Source organism: Ursus americanus, chromosome 12, assembly GCF_024610735.1.
Source record: "Ursus americanus isolate L20-20 chromosome 12, mUrsAme1.1.p, whole genome shotgun sequence".
NCBI lineage: Eukaryota > Metazoa > Chordata > Mammalia > Carnivora > Ursidae > Ursus > Ursus americanus.
In genome coordinates this window covers 59425118-59452668 of record NC_142138.1, presented here as the reverse complement: position 1 = coordinate 59452668, position 27551 = coordinate 59425118, and the positions used below count along the sequence as shown (strand labels likewise).

General features: G+C 48.3%; 1 protein-coding gene across 1 annotated transcript; it reads left to right on the top strand.

Annotated features, from left to right (window-relative positions):
• The first annotated feature begins 55 nt into the window (after positions 1 to 55).
• On the top strand, positions 56 to 26167 carry LOC123794939 (oviduct-specific glycoprotein). Its single transcript, XM_087866166.1, is given in 19 exon segments — positions 56 to 310; positions 567 to 752; positions 1863 to 2004; positions 2294 to 2343; positions 4911 to 4981; positions 5114 to 5168; positions 5637 to 5708; positions 14763 to 14792; positions 15416 to 15617; positions 16635 to 16691; positions 16906 to 17071; positions 17513 to 17637; positions 19063 to 19171; positions 19267 to 19452; positions 21004 to 21120; positions 24436 to 24575; positions 25623 to 26014; positions 26017 to 26064; positions 26067 to 26167. Coding segments are annotated over 19 exon segments (2364 nt in total). The 5' UTR covers positions 56 to 195.
• Positions 26168 to 27551: the final 1384 nt, after the last annotated feature.

The window sequence follows — 27551 nt, the reverse complement described above, 5'->3', positions numbered from 1 at the left end:
TGAGGGCGGAGAGCTTTTTGCCAGAGGGCCGCAGCTGACTGCGGAATGGAACCGTAGAAGCAATTCTCGCGAGATATAGAGAGGCCGTAGCCTGTGGAGAGGGGCGGAGGCCCAGAGGGGTACCACGTGGGGCTGCCGGACTGACTCTCGGGCGCGCGTCCAGTTTGGGTCTAGGTTGGAGTTGGAACCGTGGAGATGAGGAAGGAAACCCCGCCCCCCCTAGTGCCCCCGGCGGTCCGCGAGTGGAACCTTCCCCCTAATGCGCCCGCTTGTATGGAACGGCAGTTGGAGGCTGCGCGGTATCGGTCCGGTGAGCCGAGATCCCGGGCCTGGGAGCTCCCTCACCCTGGCTCGGGATGCCCTTTCCCAGGACTGGCCTTTCCAGCCCGCCCCCGTCCCGCCTGCCTTCCTGACCCCTGCCTCGCGTCGCTTAGTTCAGTTCCCACCCTTGCCCTGGGTTCCTAAGCTCAGATCTAGACTCGGCCCGCGTGCTGTTCGTTCAGTGCGGTCACCATGGAGACGAGCCCTTCCACTCCTCCAGCTCTGACAGCTTGTACTTCCTTTAGATGGGGCGCTCCTGCTCGGGGCCTCCAGCCTGAGTGGCCGCTGCTGGGCTGGCTCCCTCTGGCTGTTCAAGGACCCTTGTGCCGCCCCCAACGAAGGCTTCTGCTCCGCCGGAGTCCAGACGGAGGCCGGAGTGGCTGACCTCACTTGGGTTGGGGACAGAGGTATCCTAGTGGCTTCCGATTCAGGTGAGTCACTTTCTCCACAACCCCACAGGTGGAATGGGGGATGGGATACAGATCGGGCCGGGTTCAATCTTTTATGTCGCATACTCAGTGCTTGGGGGAGCTTGAGGGTGTTGGCCGGAAGGAGAGCTCTTGTGTAGCGGGAAGATACCTTTCCGTGATTCTAAATTGCCTGGTGGGAATTTCTAACAAAATTAAGAAGTGAATTAGAACCATTTTTTCTTCCCTATAACCTTCCCAGTATCCCCCCTCAACCCAGACCAAGGATAATCTTGATCCTAAAGATGATGCTTAAGTCAGTCTGTGCTCTTTCCATTTCCTCCCATTTTCTTCTTTTTAAATGTCTTCATTCTGCTTTGTTTTGAAAGTCAGGTTCAGCAATGGAGTCTTTGGAGTTAAAAAAAAAATCAGCATTTGGATATTGGTAGGCGTTGCATGGAAGGATAAAAGTGGGACATTATCATGGAACATTGCATCAAAAACTGGGGATGTGCTGTATGGTGACTAATATAACAAAATAAAAATTATAAAAAAATAAATAAAAAAAAAAGTGGGACATTAAAGACTGAGCCTCCCTGAGGGTTGAGCCTGAGCACTACATACTCAAGACAACTTTTGGGGGGGGTTCTCTGTACTTAACCTGTCACTGTGCAGGACATTCAGTTATTCACAACATTTGTAAAGAAGCTATAGTATATTTATTCAAATTGTTCAACAAATACTAATGTCCAAGCAATTGGGAAGATTTAACCACACTGGACTGTGTGCTACAGAGATTATGGAGACTTTATCCTTGTCTCTTGGGACTTATTTTCCAGTGTTTTCTCATGGAAACGGATAATGGATTTTGCCAGTCATTCCATCTTTCCCTGTCTTTCTAGAAGCTTTCCCTGCCGAATTGTCTGGACTGTTATTAAGAAAAGAGTAATGCCAGCATAAAACCAGATGTCTTGGAAACTAGCTAAATCCCGTAGTGATAATGGATTTTGCTTTTATAGTAATAGCTTACTTTGTTAGTTTAGTGACCGTGGACTCCGTTGAATCCTAGAAGTGAATTACTGTCTTGGTGTAATCTACACTCATTTCCCTCAAACTTCTCCCCACTCCCAACAGGTGCTGTTGAATTGTGGGAGCTGGATGAGAACGAGACACTCATTGTCAGCAAGTTCTGCAAGTATGAGCATGATGACATTGTGTCTACGGTCAGTGTCCTGAGCTCCGGCGCACAAGCAGTCAGCGGTAGCAAAGACTTCTGGTGGGTCCTTGCGCTCACTGTTCCTGCCTTTTAGACCCCTTTTGGGTGTCTTTACTATCCTGTTAGCTTCGTTGAGTAACGTTTTGGGGGTACTGTAATAACACAGTGATTAATTATGACATGTCTATAACATATCCGTAGAGATATTACAGTCCATTGTGAATAGGCCTCAGCAGAAGCCCAGTAGGCAATGACATAGGACATGTCAGTTAAAGGAAGTTCGTATTTGAACTTGTTTTATGTAGATACTGTAGGTCAAATTAAGGATCTGTTTCCTTTTGCTTCTTAGCATCAAGGTTTGGGACCTTGCCCAGCAGATGGTACTGAGTTCATACCGGGGTGAGTGCACATTCTCTTTAGTCCTGGCCTTAGCTGTTTTCTTTTTATTCTCCCCTTGGTCACTTTGAACTTTGGATATCAGGGGCAGCAGTTCCTTGCCCTTCTGCCTGATAGTTTTCTTCCAAAACTATAGTCAGGCCCCAATATCTATCCGTTGCCTTTTCTTAATTTCCCTATTTCCGGGAATGGCCTCACCATCTTCTTGGCCACATGAGACTCCAGCTCTCAGTCCTTTTCCACCCCTCCTGCTTCCTCACTATCAGTGGGTCCCCGAGTTCTTTGGAGTCTTTTTCCACTTGGTCAGTGATTTCCCTTTCCATTTCTGATGCTCCCTTTTGCTTTCAGGCTTTACTCCTCACAGATGGTGGCACTGACCTCATCTGTCCATCTGCAGTCCCTCATCTGTCGTGGTTTGTGTGGCTTGTGGGTTAATATCCCATTTTCTTGTCATGGCATTCAAGCCCTTCTGTCAGTCCCCCTTCAAACATACTGCTCTAATTAAAACCAATGATAGCAGATCCTTGACATTCTCCAAGAATAAACCCTGAGACTTGTGAATCTCGAACTTTTGAATATTCACCTCCATAAAATTTCTATTTTTCTGGTGAAAGCCATCACTTTCTATTAATGTTACTTTTTTTTTTTCCAACTCATTTTCATTAATAGTGGTAGCAGCTGACTTCATTCTGGGAGCCATTCTTCATGACGATAATGCTTGGAGCATTAATGTGTGTGTGGCTAAGAGGTGTAGATGCTGGGTGATGACCTGGTTCAGTCAATGGCTTAATGCCATTCCCTGCCAATTCTAACTGCAAAGTGTATGATTCACAAATGTGCCAAAGCAAAAATCCCAAATTCATAAAGATCTCGGACCTTCAGCGTCCAAGACCTGTAAATGGTCAAACAATGTTAAAATACCAATGTGGAGCCTACCACACATGTCTTTTATTTCTTAGGCCTATGAGGGTTCTCCTGGTCTGCTCTAACTCTTTCAGCACTTCCTCCATTCATCTTTTCTCATTAGTTCTTTGTATTTCTGTCTAATCCCCCCCCAACTGCAAGTCCCTTGAGGGCAGGGGAGCCACTTATTCTTTATCTTTTGTGTTTTCCCATGGTGCTTGTCTCTGAGCTTTGCTTTCAAGTGAGCAATCAATTCCTTTTCATTCTGTTGGCTTTCCATGAAAGGCGGTTTGATGATATGCTCCTGTCCTGGGCAGACTGTCTCAGGTAGTCTAGTTGAAATACCTTTAAAGTATATGGTTTCCACAGCCTGTAATTAACGTATATCAGTGATCTTCAAAGATCTTAGCACGTAGACCTCCTGGAAAATTTTCCAAAAACTACCCTCTCACACATTTTTTAAATTGGCATCTAGTTTAAGTTTAAATAGTTGCAAAGGAGGTACTTTCTGGCCATATCATTATTGTGCACTGGATTTGCAGGTTAAGCCCCTTTCATCTCTGCAAAATGTCTACCGAATAACCTAACTGGCTAAAAACTAACCTGCATCGTTAAGCCAGCTGGCCAAGTTAGACTTAAATTTCTATCAGAAAAAGTCTGACTTCGGGGCGCCTGGGTGGTACAGCGGTTAAGCGTCTGCCTTCGGCTCAGGGCGTGATCCCGGCGTTGTGGGATCGAGCCCCGCATCAGGCTCCTCTGCTATGAGCCTGCTTCTTCCTCTCCCACTCCCCCTGCTTGTGTTCCCTCTCTCGCTGGCTGTCTCTATCTCTGTCAAATAAATAAATAAAATCTTTAAAAAGAAAAAAAAAAGAAAAAGTCTGACTTCATTTTGAAGTTCAGTTCAACTTGTCAGATGTGTCCTTCTGACAACCATCTGTCATAGTTTTCAAAATTTTCATTGTTAAGAGGAAACACAGAGAAGTCTCAGAATTACTCTAGCACTTGTGGTGTGTTGTGGTTTGTGGTAGGATGAAACAAGGCCAGCCCCTGCACTGAATTTTACCCAGATGCTCTTCCTTTTGCTGTTTGGCTCTTGGGGAAAAGCCCCTTTGATTTAATACCCTAGAGTTTCACACACCTGGGCATTGTACCAGGGTGCGGTGTGGGGTGGGTGAGAGGCGCGCATCCCTTCCACAACTGGGAGAAGGGGAATGTGAAAGCCGAGGCAGGAAAGGGGCACTGGGAAACTCTGGCAGCTTCTCAGTTCGATTTAAGGAAAGAGAACTTTGGCAAGTTTATTTCCTGAAATGCATCAGTATCCAGACCTCCCCTGAAAGTGTCTGTATGTTATCTGGAGGCGTGTGGGTACTATCGTATGAAAATTGCTCTTCTGGGATGTAAATCCCTTTGCTCTTCTTGCTCAGCCCCTAATTTTTCTTTCCTTGTCTTCACTAATTCATTTTCTTCCCCACGCCTTTTTAGGTTTTAGAACTCCATCAACCTTTTCTCTTAGGTTTTGTCTAATCCAAAATCTCTCACAAGATTTGTTAAATTGCATCATGAGATAAGGCCCGTTTCTCACACCTCCCTTAGTAGTATCTGGGCTGCGTGGTAGTAATGCCTCCAGCTTCTGCTCTGTCATACTTCCCTTTCTCTCTCCTTCACAGCTCACTCCGGGCAGGTCACCTGTGTCACGGCCTCACCCCACAAGGATTCCATGTTCCTTTCATGCAGTGAGGTGAGATACAGCCTCTCCTTCCCTCCCCACTTCCTAGCCACACTCGAACCCTCTGGCCACAAGTCTAGTGTGGAGACTTGGCCAGCAGCTGCTTTTTGGATTGTGAAGCTCTTGTTCTGTTCCTTCTTCTAGGACAACAGAATTTTACTCTGGGATACCCGCTGTCCCAAGCCAGCATCACAGATGGGTGAGTCTGAGAGCCAGTGGTGGGAAGGTGGTACTAGGAACCCACCTGGAAGAGGCTTCCTTGGCCAGAGACAGAGGCAAAGTCACCAGAGGTTCAGTCAGTGTGACATAAGGGATATAATCACTTTTTTCCCCACTGAGGCTCTGTTGATTCCATTTTGCACAGTGGGCACCAAGAGGAAGCGTGGGTTCGTGGGTGGCTGATTTACTTTACGTTTCTGGGATGGGTGGACAAAGGGACCAGCGTTGTTGCCTTCATGCTTTATGCCTGAAACCTGCCTTTGACTCGTGTCCAGAAAGGGCAGGAGCCCGAAGGCTAAATGAGGGTATGAGGGTCAAGGGCAAGGACACGGCTGCCTTAGTAGGGTTTGGGAAGGGGAATAAAGGTGCTTCTGCAACTTTGTTTGAGAAGCTCCTTCACAGAGCTGGGCTCTGAGTCTCGTTTCAGATCCCTCCTCTCTCTTTGTAGGCTGCACTGCCTCTGGCTACCTTCCTACCTCCCTGGCTTGGCATCCTCAGCAGAGCGAAGTCTTTGTCTTCGGTAAGGCAGCCTGTCCCACAGCATTTTGACCCTGGGAAGGGAGAGGGTGAGAGCACGCTGACCCCGTCACGCACACGACTCTAGCTGCTCGGTCTCAGCAGCACACTTGGGCATTGTGTGAATTACGCCCGTGGGAAGGTGGGATGATGCAAAAGTGGTTTTAGTTTGGCTTTGGAGAACATGATGACTTTTTAGATCTGATTCCTGATTGTTTGCTCCGGCTCCTGTATTCCGGGCATGGCCAGAAGTGAGTGAACCACAAAACAAGTGGATTGCTGTATAGGGAACTCGGCTGTAGAGTAGGGCTAGCTCCCATGCTCTCAGAGCCATGATACTGTACATATGGTGACGGAGTTTGTGGTTAAAATAATAACTATCTCGTTCGTTAATTTTCACGACCACCAGTGACTAATTGTCCCTACTTGACAGAAGAACAAACTGATGCTCAGAGTGGTTCGCTCGTGTAAGGTTGAGGAGCTAGCATTCAAATCCAGGTCTGGCTGACTCCAGGGCCATGTTCTGATCCACTGTGATGGGCTTCCTCTTTTCTCTAGGTGATGAGAGTGGAACCGTCTCCCTTGTGGACACCAAGAGTGCAAGGTGTGCCCTTAGCTCAACTGTGCACTCCCAGTGTGTCACTGGGCTGGTGTTCTCCCCACACAGGTACTGTCCTTTGTCCCCGGGGGCCTGATGGGTGTGAATGGGACCGTGCTGGGGCATGCTGATGTTTGCAGAGCATTAGCTGATTGGGCCATTCCGTAAGGCAGACAGTGCTCTAGCTGAGGTTTCAGAACGCTCATGATCTCTGAAGACCACAGTCCTTTTTTGGGTAGGATGGTTTCTGTCTGCACAGGGCTAAGATAAGGTCCTGTTCCTGCTCAACACCCAGAATGATTAATATTGCGGGCTTCTGAGACTGCGTGGTTGGGAAATTTCTGCATTCTTGCTAAAACTGCAGGGAGGAACCAGATGGGGTTGTTGGTTGCCAGGCTGCTTGTCCACCCTGGTTTGCTCCATTTCCCTCCTCTTGCCCTGGAACTTGTAATGTGGACTTGAGCGGTAGCCAGACCTTAACCCGAAGTGGGGATCAGGCCACCTCCTCTGGGTCACTTTAGGGTGGGGGGTGAGGGCTACACCAGGCAGGATTCATCATGGGATCATGGCTTTACCTGACATAACCCTCCCCTTGCTCTCCTAGCACCCCTTTCCTGGCCTCTGTCAGTGAGGACTGCTCACTTGCTGTGCTGGACTCAGGCCTTTCGGAGGTGTAAGTGTGAAGTGGGGTTCTGTAATCAGGGATTGGGGAGAAGAGCTGTGGGTGGCTGGGTCCTTCTGCCTTCGTTGAAGTGCACTGACTGCACCGTCTCACTCAAGGGGGCCGGGTGGTGGGAGCAGGCTGGCACTGACTGTCTCCCTGCTCCTGGGACTGACTCACAACCAGCTCTGTCCCTGGTAAAGGAGGGCTGTGGTGGTAGGTGGGATTTCCATCTGGTGATCCAGCTCTCTCCAGAAAGGGACAGTCTACCTTTTTCACATAAAGAGCACATACGTGAAATGCGACCTGCTGTGGGGTGAAAGGCCGCAAACACCGTACCGGAATTAATGCTTCCTTCTTACTGAGAGAGCTGTGATTTGCTCTCCGATCCTGGCCCATATTACCACCCTTGCTCTAGCCACCATTTCTTTATGAAATGAGGGCACTGGACTGAATGATCGATGAAGTGCTCTGTGGCTAACTGCACTGCTGTCATGGTGACAAGGCCACCCATACGGTGAAGTTTGTGTCACACATCCAAAAAGGTGCCCTGGTTGTGTTGGAGTGTCTCTCTTGTCCAAGTCCGCTTTTTCCTCTTGTCTCTCACCACGCCCATACTTCCCTTTTTTCTCTTCTAGGTTTAGAAGCCGAGCCCACAGAGACTTTGTGAGAGATGCTACTTGGTCCCCGCTCAATCACTCCCTCCTTACCACGGTGGGCTGGGACCACCAGGTCATCCACCACATCCTGCCTACAGAGCCTCTCCCGGCCCTGGGACCTAAGAGCGTTGCCGAGTAGAGTGGATTTAAGACAAAGAGCAAATCCCCCATGAGTATCCACTCCCTCTGCCCCTGCCCTCTCCGTCTGTGAGACCACACAGGAGCCTTATACAGTATGTTGGTACGCCAGATCTGGGCAGTTAATAGGCATCGTCTCTCGGCCTGAGGGAGGCTGGATTCTGGGATCCTGTAGTCATAGGGAAGAAAAACTTTCTTAAAATTGGATATGTATGTGTGTCTGAGTGTGTGTGTAGATACATAATTTTTGGTGGTGGGAGGGAATTAAAGAAATCCATCTTACATCTTTCCCAAGCCGTCCCCCCACCAAAAAAAAAAAAAAAAGTTCACAAAAGGGTTTTATGCTTCCTACGTGGCTGTGCATGAGGAATTGGCCAGACTGGATGAGATGTGGGATATGGGCATCCCTGGATTCTTGGAAGCAGCTTATATACCACTCATGGAGATAGGAGCAACTTTATTTTTTATAGAACTTAATCTGCCTTTCTATGGCAATGCTTCCATTCACAAAAATCCCGCCCAGCTCACCTCGAGGAAAAGCCAGGACACTCCTCATAGTTTTCCACATCTTTGCCATTAAACTGAGTCAAAAATCCATTTTCTGGCTGAATAAAATTTTGGCTGGTGCCTGTGTAACGCTCACCCCCCCCCGCCCATGGAATTGTACCTGTGGAAGATGAGCGTTTTCCTGTCATAGATCCCATGGGAAAACGTTGGGGGATGGTGGAGAGCGGAAAGGCATTTTAGTTAAGTTAAAAACTGACATAGACTTGCGAGGAGCGTCTGCCATGTTTCCCACGGGAAAACAGCTTGGGGCCTGACCTCTCCTGGCTTCTGGACCCCTTTCTCTGGATGTAGGAAGTCTGACTGCTGTTTTTGTGGACTCTGAAGATTTTAAAGTACAGCATCAGAGAATTGGAAATACTAGTTGGTGAAATAAAAAGCTTAGGCTTCGGCCTGTCTTGAAGCGTGTGTTATGTGCAGTTAGACATATCTCACTTACGCGAGTCATCAGGGTATCAGTCATAGCCCAGCATTTTTGTGTGTGTGCTTCCTCAGCCCCTCAGAGTAGCTAGTTGGGACTTAAATATTGGGTTACTTGGGTGGGTGGACTGGTTACTGCCAGAAGTCATGGTCAATTACTGATTACGAAACTAAGTACAGTTATGTACTTCCGTGCTTTGCAAGTTTAGCTCGGCTAAAATCACATGAAACTAGGACAGTTTGAAGGAGTATGGACAAAATATTTGTGAGTAAAGCTTCCATGCTTCACCTTTGCCAAACAGGAGCTCTGTCATCACAATAACCCCGAGTAAAAACATTGGAATTTGTAGTCGTGATTACTGGGTTTGGGGTAAGATGGGAAGAAAGCCTTCACTGTTCCTAACCATAAGTACTTAGAAGGTAATTGGGTGGGTGGGCGGAAACGCTGAAGTTCTTCCCAGAGATAAACTTCACAAAGTTGTGATGGCTTAGAGAAAGGAGGGGTGAGGTGGGCAGGAACCAAATTTGCCTAGCCCTTTTCCTCCTGAACTCAGGAATGGTGGAGAGGAAAGCAGTGGAGACGAGAACCCAAGGAAATGTCTGTCTGATTCAAGGTGGTTAAAATGACAGCAAAGAAGGAAAACCGTTTTTGAAAAACCACATTATCTTATTGTAAAAAAAAAGTTGGTTTGGATTCAGGTCTGTGCCGATGAGGGTAATCACATCTATTAATGATTGCCATTAAAACATTGGCAGATCTAATCAAAATTACCATCCCAGGTAGGAATGACTGTCCCAGTTTGGGTCAGATGTGTATGTTACAGTGAACAAAGAAGGTGGTTTAGAACAGAAGGTGGCTCCTCAGTGAGAAATGTGATAGCCCGCGCGGTTCAGTAAGTCCTGGACTTGAGGAGAGTTTCAGGAGCGTGAGCGTGGCCTTACAGGTGAGGGTTGGGAACAGGCTCGTTTTACTTGGCTTAAAGCTACAGGCATTTATATTGCATTTAATTTCACTGGTTCAGATGTCTAATGCTGGGGTCCGTCCATTTCCCTGTCTTCATTGTTCTCATTCGGAAGCCCCTCCTGACCCCCTGTAGTCCACTGCTGATCTGCATATCACCACGCCTTCTCGGGAGTGCCCGGAGCCACGGGCTGAAGGAGGCTCGGTGTGGTTTCAGGTGGCACCAGACATTGCTCTGATTCCCAAGCTGTCTCCTGCCCCACAGGGCAGCAGGAGGCCAGTTCTTTAGTAGCTCTATAGGCATTACTTGCTGACTCACCATCACATTATAGCAACAAAAGCAAATAGTACTACATTTATTAAATTATTCTTTTTTGAATTGCCTCCATTTTTAAACAATATCTTTGAAATTAGGTATGTGAGGAAAATACACTTCTTACTATACATTAATATTTTTAAAATCCTTATGCACAACCAAAAATCATCTCATACCAAATATTGGGAAACACTGCTCTATCCCATTAGGGTCTTTTTTTTTTTTTTAATTTTTAATTTTAAGTAAACACACCACATGTGGGGCCCAAATTCACAACCATGAAGTCAGGAGTGGCACGCTCTACCAGCTGAGCCAGCCAGGCAACCCTATCCCATTCATTGTAAAGATGTAAAATGGTAAAGATCTTTCAAGTTTGCACCAATCTAGTCAACACTCTTTGGGCTCTTAGATTCAACCAATTGATTTTGTTCAAGTCATACGTGTCCAGTTTATCCCCATGAGTATCACAAAAGATTTGGCCGAACGCTTTGTTAAAACCAAGGTATTTCAGCTCCGTGATCTTGCCTTCAACTAGTTGAGTATCGTAAAATATGGGAAGGGGTGCAGTGCTGTAGGCGTTTCTTCAGTAAGCCAACTTAAAGACATTTGTAAGTGTCTTCTCACTCGTGAGAACAGGCTAAGCACTAGGGAGGAGTATTTTCAAGTATCCGGGTGGGTGTGTAAAATATATAACAATGGTTGTATTGTTTGAGAGCAAGAACTCAAGGATCGAGAGCAGACAGCATGACACGGCACAGTGACTTTGAACATGACCCTCATTCAGCATTTACTGTTCATCATCTATACACGTGGAGTCGTAGTTACCATCCTTGGCGTGGTCATCGCTGAATGAAGCAGAGGTCACTCCGGGGCATCCCTTGTTACATTGTGGTGTTCTTTTCATCCTCTGTCATCCTGAGGCATGCAATGGGTAGGTCTGAGATCCAGCCTTACCCACTGCAGCAGAATAGGATCCCAGAGGACTGACCCAGGTGCAGATGAAGGCGGTTCAGATTGGCAGGCAGATTTAGCTCTGTCCTGGAGGCAGCATGAAGAACGAGTGCTTCTGGTAGGAGTCGGGATAGAAGGGCACAAACCTAGTGGTTAAGCTCAGTGATATGGAATCTGGGGGACAGGAGCAGGCATGAGGGGAGGCTTAGAAGTAGAGAAAGGCAGGCATTCATTCAGGGGGGGGGGGTCTTAAAAGATAGCCAGCAAGGGCCGCAGGTGTCTGGCAAGACTGAGTCAGGACCCAGGCCCTGGCGAACTGCTGTAGTGCCTATAGTTTACAGAACAGGAAGAGAAATGAAGGCAGAGACCCGTTAACAAGAATTAGGTGACTCAGGCTAGGAATTGGGAAGTAAGAGCACGGTCATTAGTGTTAGAAACCGCACCAGGGGTAACGTAACATTAGAGGTTCAAGTTGTTGCCCAGCCTGGTCCGGTGTTGCCCTCAGGAGGCTTCATTATCGCCTGATTCAGGTTACTCAGCCCAAGGAATGGAGCGTGGCATTGACATGCAGGTGGCCCCAGCGACGGTGCAGGGTAAGAACTGGATCTCAAGTCTGTTTAGCAACAAAACTCATGTTTTCCCCATTGCCCCTATCCAAGAGAGATGAGAGACACATCCTTCTTCAAGAGGGAGACCTACACTAGCTCTGTTCACTAGAATAATCTGTTCACTAGACTAGAAGCTCTGTGAAAGCAGACACTGTCTTGCTCACCATTGTATGCAGAGTGCCTAGCAAGGCCCGGCACATGCTCAGTGACTATTAATTGAATACTTAAAGGAAGACGAAGATGAATGAACAAATGCAGACACAGTCTCTTAGGTGGGCTATGCCATCAGGCGAGCCTAGAGTTCTACTGAAACATCCTTTGCCTAAACGTTCTATACCATTTAATGTTTTTGTTCCATGGTATCCAAGCCATCTTCTGATTAAAAAAAAGTGATTTTCTCATTTCTTCATACTGGAAGGGATGCAAATTCAACCACTAGTCATTGTATTTCCCTGTGTCATTTATTATATTGACATTTGGTTAGTATCTCTGTGACACGGGGATTAGGTGAACTCTCAGTCTCTGGGAAGATGGGCATCCGATTTCTGGTCCCCCATGATTGAGATTCAGACCCTGAAATATGGGACCTACTCATGATCTGAGATCCTCTGTAGCAGGAAGAGAAAACTGATGGATCATAAAAGCATCTGGCTACAGATCTATTTTGTTTATCCTTCATATTGCTGCTGTATTTTTATAAAACATTGGCTCTCAGGTCTCCAGAATTATATAATTATGTTCCTTAGGGTCATAACACAGTCCCAGCACTGGCTTATATACTGGCTCAAACATTATTCACTCACACAAAGATTCAGATTTTTGTCTTAAGAAATTGAAAGATCAGGGGCGCCTGGGTGGCACAGCGGTTAAGCTTCTGCCTTCGACTCAGGGCGTGATCCCGGCGTTATGGGATCGAGCCCCACATCGGGCTCCTCCTCTATGAGCCTGCTTCTTCCTCTCCCACTCCCCCTGCTTGTGTTCCCTCTCTCGCTGGCCGTCTCTATCGCTGTCAAATAAATAAAATCTTAAAAAAAGAAAAAAGAAAGAAATTGAGAGATCAGGATGCCTGGGTGGCTCAATCAGTTAAGTGTCTGCCTTCGTCTCAGGTCATGATCCCAGGGTCCTGGGATAAAGTCCTGCATTGTGCTCCTTGCTCAGGGGGAGCTTGCTGCTCCCTCTGCCTGCCACTCTCCCTGCTTGTGCTCTCTCTTTCTTTCTCTCTGTCTCTCTGACAAAGAAAGAGAGAGAAAGAAAGAGAGGAAGGAAGGAAAGGAGAAAGCAAGAAAGAAAAAGAAAGAAAAAGAGAAAGAAAGAAAGAAAAAGAAAGAAAGAAAGAAAGAAAGAAAGAAAGAAAGAAAGAAAGAAAGAAAGAGAAAAGAGGAATGGAGGGAGGGAGGAGAGGGAGGGGGAGAGAGAGGAAAGAAAGAAAGAAAGAAGGAAAGAAAGAATGAAAGAGAAAGAAAGAAAGAAAAAGAAAGAAAGAAGGAAAGAAAAGAGATGGAAGAAGGGAGGAGGGAGGGGGAGAGAGAAAAAAAGAGAGGAAAGAAAGAAAAAAAGAAAGAAAGAAAGAAGGAAAGAAAAAAAAGAAAGAAGAAAGAAAGAAAGAAAGAAAGAAAGAAAGAAAGAAAGAAAGAAAGAAAGAAAGAAAAGGAAGGGAGAGAGACGTTGAGGGATCTTCCAACATGGGATCTATTTCATCTATGGCAACCATTAGCAGCTACTTGGAGTGCTGTCCCTGTTCATACCGATCTCTATTGTCTCTCAACCAAGAGGCTTCAGGTTAGTCGGTGTGTATCACTGGGCTTGAACTGTTGTTCTCATAAAGTGGACAGTGAGCTATTATATTGTGTCCATTTCACCCATGTACATTACCTGCCTGGCACGTGTCAGCACATGAATCTGAGAACCCCACTCTGCGGGGCAACTCTTTCGGTGTCCTTAGTAACAGCTGCCACTCACTGAGCCCTTATTACATGCCAAGTCCTGAACTAACAGTCTTTCATACATTATCTTTTTAATTCCCATAAAACCTTATGAGGTGAGTATGAGCTGTGATCTCCATTTTACAAGAGTGGAAGCTGAAGCTCGAAGATCTAAGTCATGCCCAAGATCATAAAACTTCTCACTGATGACACTGAGATTCAAACCTTAGCCTGCCTAGGTCCAAAGCTGGGACTTTTAAACTTTATATTACACCGCTTCCCTAACCAATAATCTGATAACAGTAGAATTACTGCCTCCACACAGTGTTTACTCCTCCATGGGGGGCAAATCCCAGGAACAGGGCTGAGCACAGCTCTGCCCTCGCCATGGCCCTTGGCGGACACCCACTGGGTGCCAGTGTCAGACCCAGCTATCGCTTTGTTGGCTCTGAGAGCTACAGCTCTGCTGGAGAGGGAGGGTGGGAGGTGCTGGGGTCACTGTGACTCGGGCAACAGCCCATTAATCACTGGCCCTGGTTTTGTGTGTGTGTAGCTGGGCTACGCCAGCGCTGTCCCAGGGCTGTCCCAGAACTCCTATAAAGGGGCTCGTGCCCTAGCCTCGCCTCTCTCAGACCTCTGAGATGGGCAGGCTGTTGCTGTGGATTGGTGAGTGTGGCAGGTCCCAGCCCCCACAACGTCACTCAGTCCAGGAGATACCGGGCTTCCTACGTTTGTCACCTCTCGAGTGCTTGAGAAGCAGCCAGGGACTTGGGGGCTGGATTAGGTGGAGTTGGGATGGGACATAGTGAAGGGCCAGAGGGGCCCAGGCAGGAGTGATCTGAGCTGTGGTCCTCCTATCCAGTTACCCATTAAATATCTCTATGCCCAGTTCCACCTTGGACCAGTGGTATCAGAATCTCTAGGGGAGGAGCCGGAACATCACTACTTTTTATACTTGCAGCCAGGGTGAGAACCACTGGCCTAGAGCTTTTGCTGGGACTTCTAAGTCATCGTTGTCCCCGTGCTAAGCATGCGTGTACCCACGTGGTGTTTGTTGGGGGTAAATAGGGGCTTCAATAGGTCTGGCAACACTGGCTCAACTTAGAGGAAAAAGTGAACGCAGCGTGTCTCCATGTGTGCGTCTGTGTCTGGCTATGGGGCCCGGTTGGTGGGGCGCTGGAGGACTGGAAGGGGGCTGGGGCATGTCACTCTGGGCAGACATGGGAATGTGAGTGTGATTCCATTCCTTGTTTCCTGCAGGGCTGGTTCTTGTGCTGAAGCAGTGCGATGGTAAGGAAATTGTGTCCTCCTCTCCAGAGCCGGGGAGCTTCTCGGGCTGAGAAGTGCTCTGTGTCGAGTGTCCCCTGAAGCCCCTCCCTGCCCCCCCCCCCCCGCCACTCCTGTGTCCCAGGGATCATTGATTCCTGCTGCAGTTCAGTGGCAGGTTTTTTTTTTTTTTTAAGATTTTATTTATTTATTTGACAGAGATAGAGACAGCCAGCGAGAGAGGGAACACAAGCAGGGGGAGTGGGAGAGGAAGAAGCAGGCTCCCAGCGGAGGAGCCTGATGTGGGGCTCGATCCCACAACGCCGGGATCACGCCCTGAGCCGAAGGCAGACGCCTAACCGCTGTGCCACCCAGGCGCCCCAAGCGGCAGGTTTTTTAGTCACCCACCACTTGTGTCGCTCTGTGTGCCAGGGTCCAGACTTGAGGATCCATTCTAATCAGGATTCCATAAGGCATTCTTTTCCCCCCTGGGGCCTCAGCAGTAGGGGCAGCGGGGGTGGGAGGGGGACCAGACCTCTGTGTCGCCTTGGGTTGTGTCTGCATGGGGGCTGTTCACAGTGCTCTGTGGAAGCCGATCCGTCCTGTCCCTTGGGCTCTGCCAGCTAACGCGTGTCCTCCCTTGCCAGGCGCTGCCCATAAACTGGTGTGTTATTTCACCAGCTGGGCGCAGGGGCGCCCCAGCCCCTCCTCCGTCTTGCCCCGGGACCTGGACCCCTTTCTCTGCACCCACCTGATATTTGCCTTTGCCTCAATGAACGACAATCAGATTGTTGCGAAGGACCCCCAGGATGAGATTACCTACCCAGAGTTCAACAAGCTCAAGCAGAGGTGTGTTCAAGCTGTGTGTGGGGATCGTTTTTTCAGGTTTTACAGGCAGAAGAAAATTAATCCTGTGTCTCTCGGTACTCAACTCTCTTCCGGTTCTTCTGATCCTAGCCCCCTCTCAAGTGGGACTCAGGAGCATCCCTGCCTGAGAACTCCCTGTTGAGTAATACCCCGAGCTCATTCTTGCCTCCTTGACCTTGTGAGGCCCCGTTGCCTCTGCCTGGTACCCCCCCCCCCCACCACCCGTCAAGCCAGTGGGCCGAGCTCATGTACTAATGCTGTTAGAATGCTTCAAGGAGAGCCTGCACATCACAGATGCCAGTATCTTTATTACCATTTGCCACCTGCACACACACACACACACACACACACACACACACACACGCCCCGGGCAAATGACCCCCCCAAGGGAAGGAGCAGGGTCTCCAATAGGTTTGTATACCAGCGGCGAGGTGAGTGTCTTTGCACAGAGCTGGTGCCCAGGATGTGCTTGCAGAAGTATTCCTATCCCCACAACTCCTGGCTTCTCTCCCTGTCCAGGGGGAGGTCTGTCTCTGCATGAATGGTGATAGATGGCCAAGGTAAAAATCTTTGTCACTTGATCACAGGCTCCCTGAGAGCAGGGAGCTTGTCTGTCTCACTCTCTGTTGTATCTCAATCGAGCATCTAAATCGATCAACCGCACATAGTAATTGCTCAATAAATATTTGTCGACTAAGAAAACAATGAAAAGAAACATTTTAGACTACTTTCTTTTTCTTTACGTGGGAGCGTCATGGGGATGTGGGGGCATTTTGTGGACTTTGGACAGCCTGGGGGGTCCTGGGTTGTGATGACCCATGGGTTGATTGCTCTCCATCTTCCTTTCTTTTCTTCCCTGTGCTTTGGTCTGCTCTTCTCTCTCCCTCCCTCCGCCCGCCTTCCCCTTTCACTTCTCCTCCCTCCCCCTCTACTTTCCACTGTTCCCCAGGGACCACTGGAGTGGGGCCCCAGCTTACCTCCCTCTTTCCCACATCACAGGAACGGGGAGCTGAGAACACTGCTGTCCATCGGTGGGTGGAACTTCGGTACATCCAGGTGAGACTCTGCAGCCCCTCCCTGCTGCTTGAATTCCCCGTCCCTGGGTATTTAGCCCCCGGTGCAGGAAGGGCCTTCTCAGAAGGGTTGACCTGCCTTCCTTTCCTCCAGCCCTACCGTGTGCCCTCCCCAGGGTGCTTACCAAGGGGCTTTGTGGGGGCTTGTGGTTCTGCAGAAAGCCTTCCTTCCTCGCCTCACCCTGGGTCTCCTGCAGGTTCACCAATATGCTGTCCACATTATCCAACCGGGAAAGGTTTATTGATTCGGTTATATCCCTCCTGAGGAAACATAAGTTTGATGGTCTGGACCTCTTCTTCCTGTACCCTGGATTGAGGGGCAGCCCCAAGAGTGACCAGTGGACTTTTCTCCTCTTAATTGAAGTAAGGCCAAGTCTGGCAGCTCCAGGATCCGGCAATGATTCTGTTTTTATCCTAGCTGGGCTCGTGGCACAGGAGGGGCAGAAGGCCAGGGACAGGGGCAGGAGAGTGGTAGAAGAATGTTCGTTGACTACCATCATCTTAGAAGTGCCAGGCGTATCCAGGTCCTGGTCCAGCCCTGCAGCCCAGGTGATGACTATCCTGTGCAACTGCCTAGCCTCCCTCGGGCAAGCAGTCTGCAGCCTGTGCTCCTGACCCTGCCCACCACCCCTCTACCCCTCTATTAAGTCACTTACTATGGTGGCTCAAGGCCACCTCTCTCAGGAGCCTGGGGGCAGGGCCTGTGTCTGACTCAAGGGGCTCTGTAAATGAAGCTTTCCTGGCTGATACTTTCTGTCCCTGACTGCTTGGTCTGGGTCTCTGCATCTGCCTCTTTCTTGGCAGGAGCTCCTGTTCGCCTTCCGGAAGGAGGCCCTACGCGCTGGGCGTCCCAGGCTGCTGCTCTCTGCTGCTGTCTCTGGGGATCCACACATCATCCAAACAGCTTACGATGTGCGCTCTCTAGGAAGGTGAGTGCATGCTGCCTGGTGGGGCGGGACATCGGAGGGAAGGAGGCTGGTCGCGCTCAGAACCGCCGCGCTGCCGAACCCGCCCCGGAGTTCTCCGCGTCCAGGGGCTAGTTGGGCGGCCAGCCAAGGGCCATGGCGGGGACAAGGGTTAGCGCCACGTAGCCTGGGCTTTCTTTAGGAGATCAGGGGGAGGTGCGGAAGCAGTCCCCACAGTCACGTCATCTTGGGTAGGGTGTCCTGCAGAGCCCTTTGCTGGGTCTCACGGGGAACATACCCTGGGCCTGGCCTCTGCCATCCTAGGGGACAGCTGTAGACATGCGCTGTGCTGCCCACGGCTGGCATCAGAGGCAGAGGAATCGGCAGTCACTGCCCCAAATACAAAATGAGGCATGGCCAGCCAGGCCTAGCTTTCCGAGCACGGGTCTCTGTGCAAAAGTTACAAAGCTGAACAAAGAATAGCTCGTAACTTGCTCTTTCTGGACATGCCGGCTCTGGGCTAATTTTCTCAAACCTCGAGAACGGAGTATTTACAGATGAGAAGCTGAGGCCGATGCAGAACGAAAGAGAGGACGGGGTGTGTCTGTGTGTGAAGACACCAGGGAGCTGGGTTTCCATGTGGGGGCAGCAGGGAGAGACCCCGTGGGGCATAGAGGCAGTCAGCATTGTTCTTACTAGAAGGCAGGACTGAGGGAGTCCGACCGTGGGGCGGCTGGGTGACCTTAGGCAAGGTAGTGAGCGTGTCAGAGTCTCGGCGTCTTCAGCTCTAAAATTTAGTTATTGAAATCAAATGACGGAGTCCTTGTACACCTTGGTGCCCATGACTGGTAAGTGCTCACTGACATGTGTTCATTCTGAAAGTGTTCTGGAAGCCATGGTTTCACTGGTGCCTTGAAGGCTGGAGGACAGAAGCTCTGTAGCTGCCGTGGGGCAGTGCTGCCTCCCTCATGACCATTTATGCCACCTGTGAGCACTGGGGTCGGGCACGGCTGCGTTTCCTTTTTTAAATTTTCAAAAAAATATTTTATTTATTTATTTGAGAGAGAGAAAGTGAGTGTAAGCACGAGCAGGGGGTGAGCAGGAGTCCGACTGGACTCGATCCCAGGACCCCAAGATCATGACCTGAGCTGAAGGCAGACGCTTACCTGACTGAGGCTCCCCGGCGCCCCACGAATGTGTTTTCTTGTCTGACTGCTGCCTACTTCCATGGAAGCTGTCAGGATGGCATGGGTCCTGATGTTCCTTGTCGGCTGTGTGCTGCGGTGGCCCATTTCAAGCAGATGGCGCAGACAGGCAGGCAGCCCGGGCTGAAATGGGAGGGAAGCTTATGCGGCCAGTGCACAACTAGTTCGCTGGTTAGTCATCTGGTGATCTGACTTGAAAATCTAGTTAGACCAACCTGCATGTCTCCTCCTCTCGCCCTCGCAGACTCCTGGATTTCATCAATGTCTTGTCTTACGACTTTCATGGAAGCTGGGAAAAGTTCACAGGGCACAATAGCCCCCTGTTCTCTCTGTCTGGAGACCCCAGCTCTTCGGTAAGGAAAGACCTCGAGCGGCCCAGACACCTGCCCTGAGCCCAGGCCATCGGCCCTCAGTAACACGGAGGGATTTGTGGTCTTCCTACATACAGGCACATGCCATGAATTACTGGCGAAAGCTCGGGGCACCCCCAGAGAAGCTCCTCATGGGATTCCCCACCTATGGACGTACCTTTCGCCTCCTCAAAGCCTCTAAGAATGGACTGCAGGCCGAAGCTGTGGGACCCGCGTCTCCGGGAAAGTACACCAAGCAAGCTGGCTTCTTGGCTTATTATGAGGTGACGGGAGTAGGGATGTCTGTCTATTAGGGCTTCTTCATCCTGGGCCAGGGCAAGAGCAAGGACAACCAGGCAGAGGCAAGGCTGAGGGCTGGAGACAGGACAAAGAAGTGGTTGACCAGTGCAAGAGAAATCCACTATCTGAGATATTTCCTTTTTCTTCAGCGGAAGGTATTTCAGTCCCTTGTAAGGCATGAGGGGCTGGGTGGAGTCCAAGTGGAGGGGGACCCCTCAAAAGAATCTTAACTGTTATACAAGTCAATCCTGACTTACGACTCTCTGGCCTAAATAAAAATAATAATATTTGAAATATGTATAATTTCAAACGTTTGCAAAAGTAAAAAAATAAGATAACCTCCTCTCCCCCTCCCCCACTACCACCTACCCCTCACCAGCTTCAATCACTAACCACTCCTGGCCCATTGTATTTCATCTTCGCTCCCCGACTCCCCTCCCTTCCACTACTAGATTATTCTGAAGCCATTCCAAGACATTCCCTCCTACAGAGTCTTTCTTCTTACCCCAGTTCCATTCCCTTATTCTCCATCTCAACAAAGCTTACTACTGAGTGGAGGAAAGAGACATGGACTGAAGGGACTATTAAACACAAGAGAGGACAATAAGAGACACAGGGGGTGTGACTTAGGGATCTGGAAAGGTCTCACAGAGCAGAGCTTTGGAGCGCAGGAAGAATCCTGATGGGCAGGAATGGTAAGAGGGAAGGGCCCCGCAGGCAGAGGGCAGCAGGTACTGGGGCACATAGTGTGTGTGGGTGCTGTAGGTAGGAGTGGAAGCGCAGGGTCTCCCCAGTCTCTGCTCTGTGCTGGCTGGCTGGAGATGTTTTCCTGCTAAGCCAGCGAAGCATGGTTACGAGTCATGGCATGGTGGAAATAATGTTCTTGAAGGGCATTACAGGGCAAAGAGATGTTGATAGAACCTTTAAAGAACCAAAAAGAGGAAGAAAGGAAAGAAAAAAGGCCTCAGACATAAGCTTCTGCAACTGGCTTGAACGCTTCGACTTCTTTGTGGCATCTGGTTTCTAGCACAAGGCCGGGCACCCAGCAGACACTCAGATGCTCAACTGATTATAGCAACCCAGTTCTCCCTACCTTTGAGAACTCGAAATTTATTAGAGGCTCACAAGCTAGTTTGAGAGCTACCGAGACTGGGCCCTTCCTGCTGATTTCTAATGAAGAGAGGAGAGGTTTGTTTATGGTAACTTCTTTGGAAGAGATACAGGTGTGGTCAAGGTCAGATAGGTTACCGTTAGTAGCTTGGCATTGGCATTATTCAGCAAAGTCTGATTTGGCATCTAAGGATGTCGGCCACTCCTTGGCAGACATTAGAGAAAGGACCGTGTTCTAGTAGGAATTTGTTCAGGAAAGAGAGAAGGTCTTCCGTGAGGGGCTTCCCACTCCCTCTTTGGTCTGCATCTTCTCCCTCCCTGGGGAGGGATCCTTGGATTCTTTACCACTGGGAAAAGAGCAGTGTGCCTGCTGGTGATTCTCTCCCTGGCACTTCCCAGAACTAACCTGGTGATCCTCCTGGTAGATTTGCTCCTTTCTCCGGAGAGCGACAAAGCGCTGGATTGATTTTCAGCATGTCCCATATGCCTACAAGGGGAAGGAGTGGGTTGGCTATGATGATGCCATCAGCTTCAATTATAAGGTAAGACCCCGGTCCTTTCTTCCTCCAGCATATTGTTTCCTTCTGACTCCCATGAGGCTCTTATCTGTACAATGTATGTGTGTGTGTGTGTGTGTGTGTGTGTGTACTGGGTGGAGGATAAAAAGGTGAGGTTGCCCAGATCAGGTGAGTCTCAGCCATACCTGACCTACCTGGGATTTCCTAATCCCGTCTTATGTAACACTCTCCTTTTGAAGAGAAGGAATCTCGGTTTTGAGGGGAGACATGACTTCTCTCAGTTTACCCAGATTTTTGGCAACAGTTTCTTCTTCTCTGTTTGGACCAGATAATTTCGTAACAGATAAATACCAATATGAGGTAGGTCACGCTAAGCCCTCCATGAATATCACTGGTGTGTGTCAGGGTAGGAGAGTCAGGGAGGGCTTCCTGAGGGAGGTGAACAGCAGGAGGAAGCAATGACATGGGGAGAGGTTCGATGGGTACTGAAATCTCATTCAAAGTATGTTCAAAGAAGAGTTTGGGTGGGGCGGAGAATTTTTGTAAAGTGTAAGAGAAAGCAGTAAAGTGCAGGTCAGTTTATAGAGGGACTTGAATGCTGGTGAAGGTATTTGGCCCTCTTCTTGCAGGCATTTTAAGGCAAAATCGGGTATCTGAGCAGGCATATGTCCTGCAAGTTTGAAACCTTTAGAACTTCACTGTGACCACCGCTTCCCCCCCTGTGCAAGCAATGTTGAAGGACGGTGAGCAGGGCAGGTTTCTATAGACATGCTTTGGTGATTTCTGAACCTGCCTCTACTTTGGAATCACCCGAGACTTGATAAATGTAGAAAGTCTTGGCTCCACCCCAAATATTTAGCAGGTCTTAGAAAGAATCTGGAAACTGTTCTTAGTATGTCCCCATGTGATCCTGCTGGAACCAGTCTGGTATTTTGGAAGCTCTAAGGAACGTGGAGGTGTGCAGGGAAGGTAATGAGGGTCTGGACCAGGTGGATGGAAAAGGACGTAATTTTTGAGTGAGAAATTGTCAGGACTTGGCAACTGCCTGATTACTGGGGCTTATTAGAAGTCACAGTCTCGGGGTGCCTGGGTGGCTCCGTCGTTAAGCGTCTGCCTTTGGCTCAGGGCGTGATCCCAGGGTCCTGGGATTGGGCCCCTCATCGGGCTCCCTCCTCCTCTGGGAGCCTGCTTCTTCCTCTCCCACTCCCCCTGCTTGTGTTCCCTCTCTCGCTGGATGACTCTCTCTCTGTTAAATAAATAAATAAAATATTGAAAAAAAAAAAGAAGTCACAATCTCCTCTACTATAGGTGATGTAGAAGCGACAGGTGTCAGGTGTTCTTTGGGGGGAAATTTGGGGTAGAAAGCACCAGAGAAGACAGCATTCACCATGTACCTCTTCCGCGCATATCACTGGGTCAAGCCTGCTGCCGGGAGAGAGGTAGAGAGCGTGGCTTTCAGCCTCCAGGACCTCTGGTCCCTCTAGTTTGGGACCAGAAGACACACTGCACCTTGCAGAGCTGGAAGGGGACAGAGCCCTGTGTGAGGGTGATTAAGGGATTTCATCACGGAATCCCAGAGCTGAAAGAAACCTTAGAGATCATCATTGGGAGATAATTATCCCTGAATTTCTCCAGTGTTCCTGCACCGTCTGGGCATTCTTAGCAAAGGAAGCAGACCAGCTCTAATAAAAATAGAAAACTGCCTTTCCTCCTCCCCCAGAGCCTTCGCTGACATTCAGAGATTATAGAGGTCTCTCCCCAGACAGGACTTGTCTGCATTCCAGTGAAGCTCTCAATCTCTCCAGAGGGGACGAGGGTCTGATTTGCGAGCTGAGCTCAAGTCTCATGATTTTGGGATCCTTCTCCTTCACGTGCAGGTGACTATCTGGCCTTCGCCGCGTCATTCTCCAGGCAACTGGGGCCTGGGGACCAAAGTCAAGGTGCTATTCTGACTGTTGTGCTGCTGTGAGTAATAACGGTCCGTTCTCTGATGCAGAGATCGTGTGCGCGCGCATGCGTACACATGACCCCGGCAGGCCAGCTTGTTCGTTTGTAAGCAGGATAAAAACTCGAATCTTCACAGTTTCAGCTGAACTCTATTTGGGTCCCTCCTTCTTATTTTACATTTGGGGCAAGTAAATCTCAGAAAGGAGCCAACTCATTTGGCCAACTCATGCAGCTGTGTGGATGTGCTGGGGTCTCTCTCTTCCATCGACCGTGACAGAGAACGCTAGCAAAGCAGTAGCGGGACCTGGGTTTGAGTCTAAACCCTGCCACGTTGTTATATCTGAGATTTTAGAAATCATGGACAGAAACCTTTATTTTCTTATCTGTGAATGTCGTTTCTCTCTTCTTTGTAGCATCGCTGTGAGATAAGTTATATGGAAGTGATTTTAAAGTAATATAGCGATATCTCTGATTGACAATGATGATAATGGCGACTAGCATTGAGATCTTGGTGAAACAGTTTTTAATATTTATGAACATTTCCTAGGTGCAAGGTACTGCTGCAAACATTTCACAGGTAGGAACTCCTTTTTTTTTTTAAATCTGTATTTAAAATTGTGGCAAAATATACACAACATAAAATCTGCCATTTAACTCATTTTTAGGCATCCAGATCAGTAGCACTTAGCGCATTCATATCTTCGTGTAACTATCACCACCTTCCATCTCCAGAACTTTCTAATCTTCCCAGACTGAAACCCCATCCCTGTCTCCCCCAGCCCCTGGTAATCACTGCTCTGCTTTCCATTTACACGAACCGGACTACTCCAAATACCTCCTGTGAGTGGAATCATACAGTATTTGTTCTTTCGTGACTGGCTTCTTGCACTCAGTGTAATGTCTTCGAGGTCCATCCATGCTGTAGCATGTATATGGAGGAATTCTTTGGACCCTAAAAATGTTGGAAATGTTACTATCCCCTTTTTACAAATGAGGCAACTAAGACACATAAGGTTTTTGTTGTTGTTGTTTGCTTTTAATATTTTATTTATTTATTTGAGAGAGAGAGAGAGAGCACAAACAGGGGGGAGGGGTAGAAGGAGAGGGAGAAGTAGGCTCCCGCTAAGCAGGGAGCCCCATGCGGGACTCAATCCCAAGACCCTGGGACCATGACCTGAGCTGAAGGCAGACGCTTAACCAAATGAGCCACCCAGGTATCCAAAGACACATAAGGTTTGTGTGACCTTTTCAAGATCCCTCAGCTAGGAAGTGGTAGAGGTCGGATTCAAACACAGGCTCTGCTGCTCCTGTAGTGTTTCCGAGGGTCCATCTTCAGTGTTTTCCCGTTGTACCCAGTCTGGGGTACAGGTTGACTGACTACTACATTTTCAGGCCATGTTCATAAAGAGAGAGCATTTTGGGGGAGCCATGGTGTGGACATTGGACCTGGATGACGCCAAGGGCACTTTCTGTGGCACTGGCCCTTTCCCCCTTGTCAGCAAGTTGAATAGTCTCCTGGTGCAGACTGGTGAGTAGTTATGGCCTGGAACTGAGGTTGGAAGTTGTATAACCAGGCTGAGGCTGGGTCCCTTCTGTTAGATCTGAAGGCTTTGGTGAGGCAGCATGACATCAAGGGAAGAGAATAAACTTTGATGTCAGGACAATCTATTTGCTGGGTTTAGAGCCGTGCTCCATGTGACTCCTCTGAGCTTTGGTTTCCCTATCTATAAAATGGGAATGATCCTCACACTCATGACATTATTACAAGAACTAAATGAGATAAAGAATCAAAACTACTGGCTCATAGTCTGTGTTCAATATGGGTCAGTTTATTTCTCTGCTGCTTCCTCTTGTTTTCATGGGACAAGGGCCAGAAAAGGAAGTCAGATTTCTCTTGACATCTCTTTGATAGTAGAGATTGCCCTGGTGTTTAGGAGACGGAACCTGGCATGCTGGAGCTGAAACATCCTTTGAGATGATTTATAACCTTCATTTTACAGACTAAGAAACGGGCTCAGAAAGCTAACACTGCTACTCAGGGACAGAGATGAGAGTCCAACCCAGTTCTTTACAAAATGCTGTCTAGAGTGGCCCCCTTGTTCTTGGTGTTGTTCCTAGTGCCCCCTACAATGGGGGACACAGGAGGTTTCTGTTATTAGGCCTTGGGGGCAGCAAGGTCTGGCTGAATGTGCAGTGAGGTCAAAGTGTAGCCTTAAGCATAGAAAACTGGCAAGCTCCCTGGGGTCATTCACCAGAAATGTAGTAAGTCTGCCAAGTGCCCATGGATGTCTGGAGTCACGTTAACATGATGGAGTGAAGGAGCAGGGCTTCTATGCCGTGGGCTTTTATTTATGCCCTCAAGTGGGTGTATTATGAAATCCTTCAACTCTGGATTTGGGAGCAGGTACTTCAGCCCAGGAGTGGTTGTAGTCCTGCCAGTAATTAATAGGTTGGGAAGGAAGCAGTAGGCATCTCATCCTGTTCTGATGATTTTCTCTAGAGTTCATCTCAACTCCTTCACCAAAATTTTGGCTCTCAACTGCTATGAATGCTCCAAGAACTGGCCCTGAAAGGCCAAGTATAACCAAGTCTCCAGCCATTAATACCCATAGAAAGTCTCAAAATACAACTACAAGCCACAGAGGTGGGATTATGACCCCTACGAGGGAAACTAAGTCCTTTGGAAAGCACGCTGTTGCTATGGAAGGGAGGACTGAGACCCTTGGAGAGACTTCTATGATTCCTAATTATCTTTGGACCACTGGAGGAAAGATCAAGCCCCTTGGAAAGAGGGCCATAACCCCTGAAATGATGACTATCCCCTCTGGAAAGATGGCAGTCACTCCTGATGGGCAGACCAAGACTCTTAGAGGAGAGAATTTGACTTCTGAGGTGGACACTGATCCCCTGTGGGATTATGCTCATCTTCAGTTGGAAGCTGAAAGCAGGAGACCATCCTCAGGGCCTGTCATCTAACACCAAGACACATTCCTCCTGCTTTTGACAACCCCTGTGTTCCATTAATGGAAACGATCCTTCTGTCAACTTGATGACCCTTCCAACAAGCACTCTCTCTCTAAAAAAAGAAAACCCAGAAAATTCTGCTGTGGGTCAAGGAGCCTAAACTCTGTTGAAGGCAGAAGCTGGGGAAAGCCCTTGTGTTTTCTTGTAGGTCCCCTGATGGGAGCTGCTTTTACTCAGACATTCATAAACCATACATGGGTATGAGCAGGCCCCAAGGCCAGTGAGATCATTTCTTTTCTGTCGAATAAACTAGAAACACAAGAATTTATCGGAGTCCTCTGGAGTTCTTTTCTTGAAATGACCTGTGCAATGCAGTTGTCAGCTTCTGCCTTTCAAGTGTACTTTCCCCTACTGCTTTTTTTGGAAGGAGGGAGTTTGTGTCTAGCCCATGACGATATTTTCCAATGTGGATTATGTGTTTCCCTCTCTGTCTTGCACAACTACTCCCCTCATGGGTTGTCAGAGACAGAATCTCTTCCAGCTTAGTTTCCCAGCATCCTCTAATTTCATTCCAGTGTAACAGCTGCTCCCGCGAATATATAACTACTCTTGCTAAGGTCACTGGTGATGCCCATGCTGTTCCTTGCAGTGGCCAAGTCTCAGTCCCAACCTTTCTTGAGGCAGCAGCAGCATTGACACACTTGGTCACTTTGTTGTCCTTGATGCTCTTTCTTCACTGTGCTTCCAGCTTTTGTTTTTATCTGACTGGTCATTCCTTCACAGTGTTCTATGTTGATTTCTCCTCTCATTCCTGATCGCTTAATGTTGGGGAGCTCCAAGTCTCTCCTCTGGTCTCTTTTCTTCTATATTTACGTTCACGCTCTTGGTGTTCTCATCTAAGCACATCACTTAAACAACAACTGTAATATTGTCAAGAGAACAAAAGCACAAAAGAACATCTATAGTAGGCTATCTTTCATTTAAGAAAAAAAGGAAACAGAAAATACACGTGTCTGCTCATTTGTGCACAGAGTAATACAGAAAGGGTAAACATGGAAATAATGAGATTGGTATCTGTAGGAGTTGAGTGGGGATGGGTGGAAATAATGGGAGATTGGGGACAGGGGACCGGGGGGGGGGCTGATACTTACCTGAGTACTAATATTTGTGTAATTCTGACTTTTAGAATGATGAAAATGCTTCACATGATCCATAAAAATAAATTAAATCAACTCAAAATTGAAATACAAAGAGTAACACATGTATTTAACTGTATTAAAAAGACAGCAACAACATAATCACGTTGAAGGGATAGGGAAGGAAAGAACAAACCTTAGTTACTTTGGACAATAGCATTTTGCCTCTATATTAAAGGGTTAAAGACAAAAGGAACTGTGGAAAATGCAGTACTCTGGCAAATTTGCTGTTTATAGGTATATAAGTTAGCAATTTTGAAACTGTCTTATGTGTATTCCAGAATTAAACACAGAAAGAAACATACTGTGCATAAGAAGAGCCATGTTTCTCACAGCCAGAGAAATAGT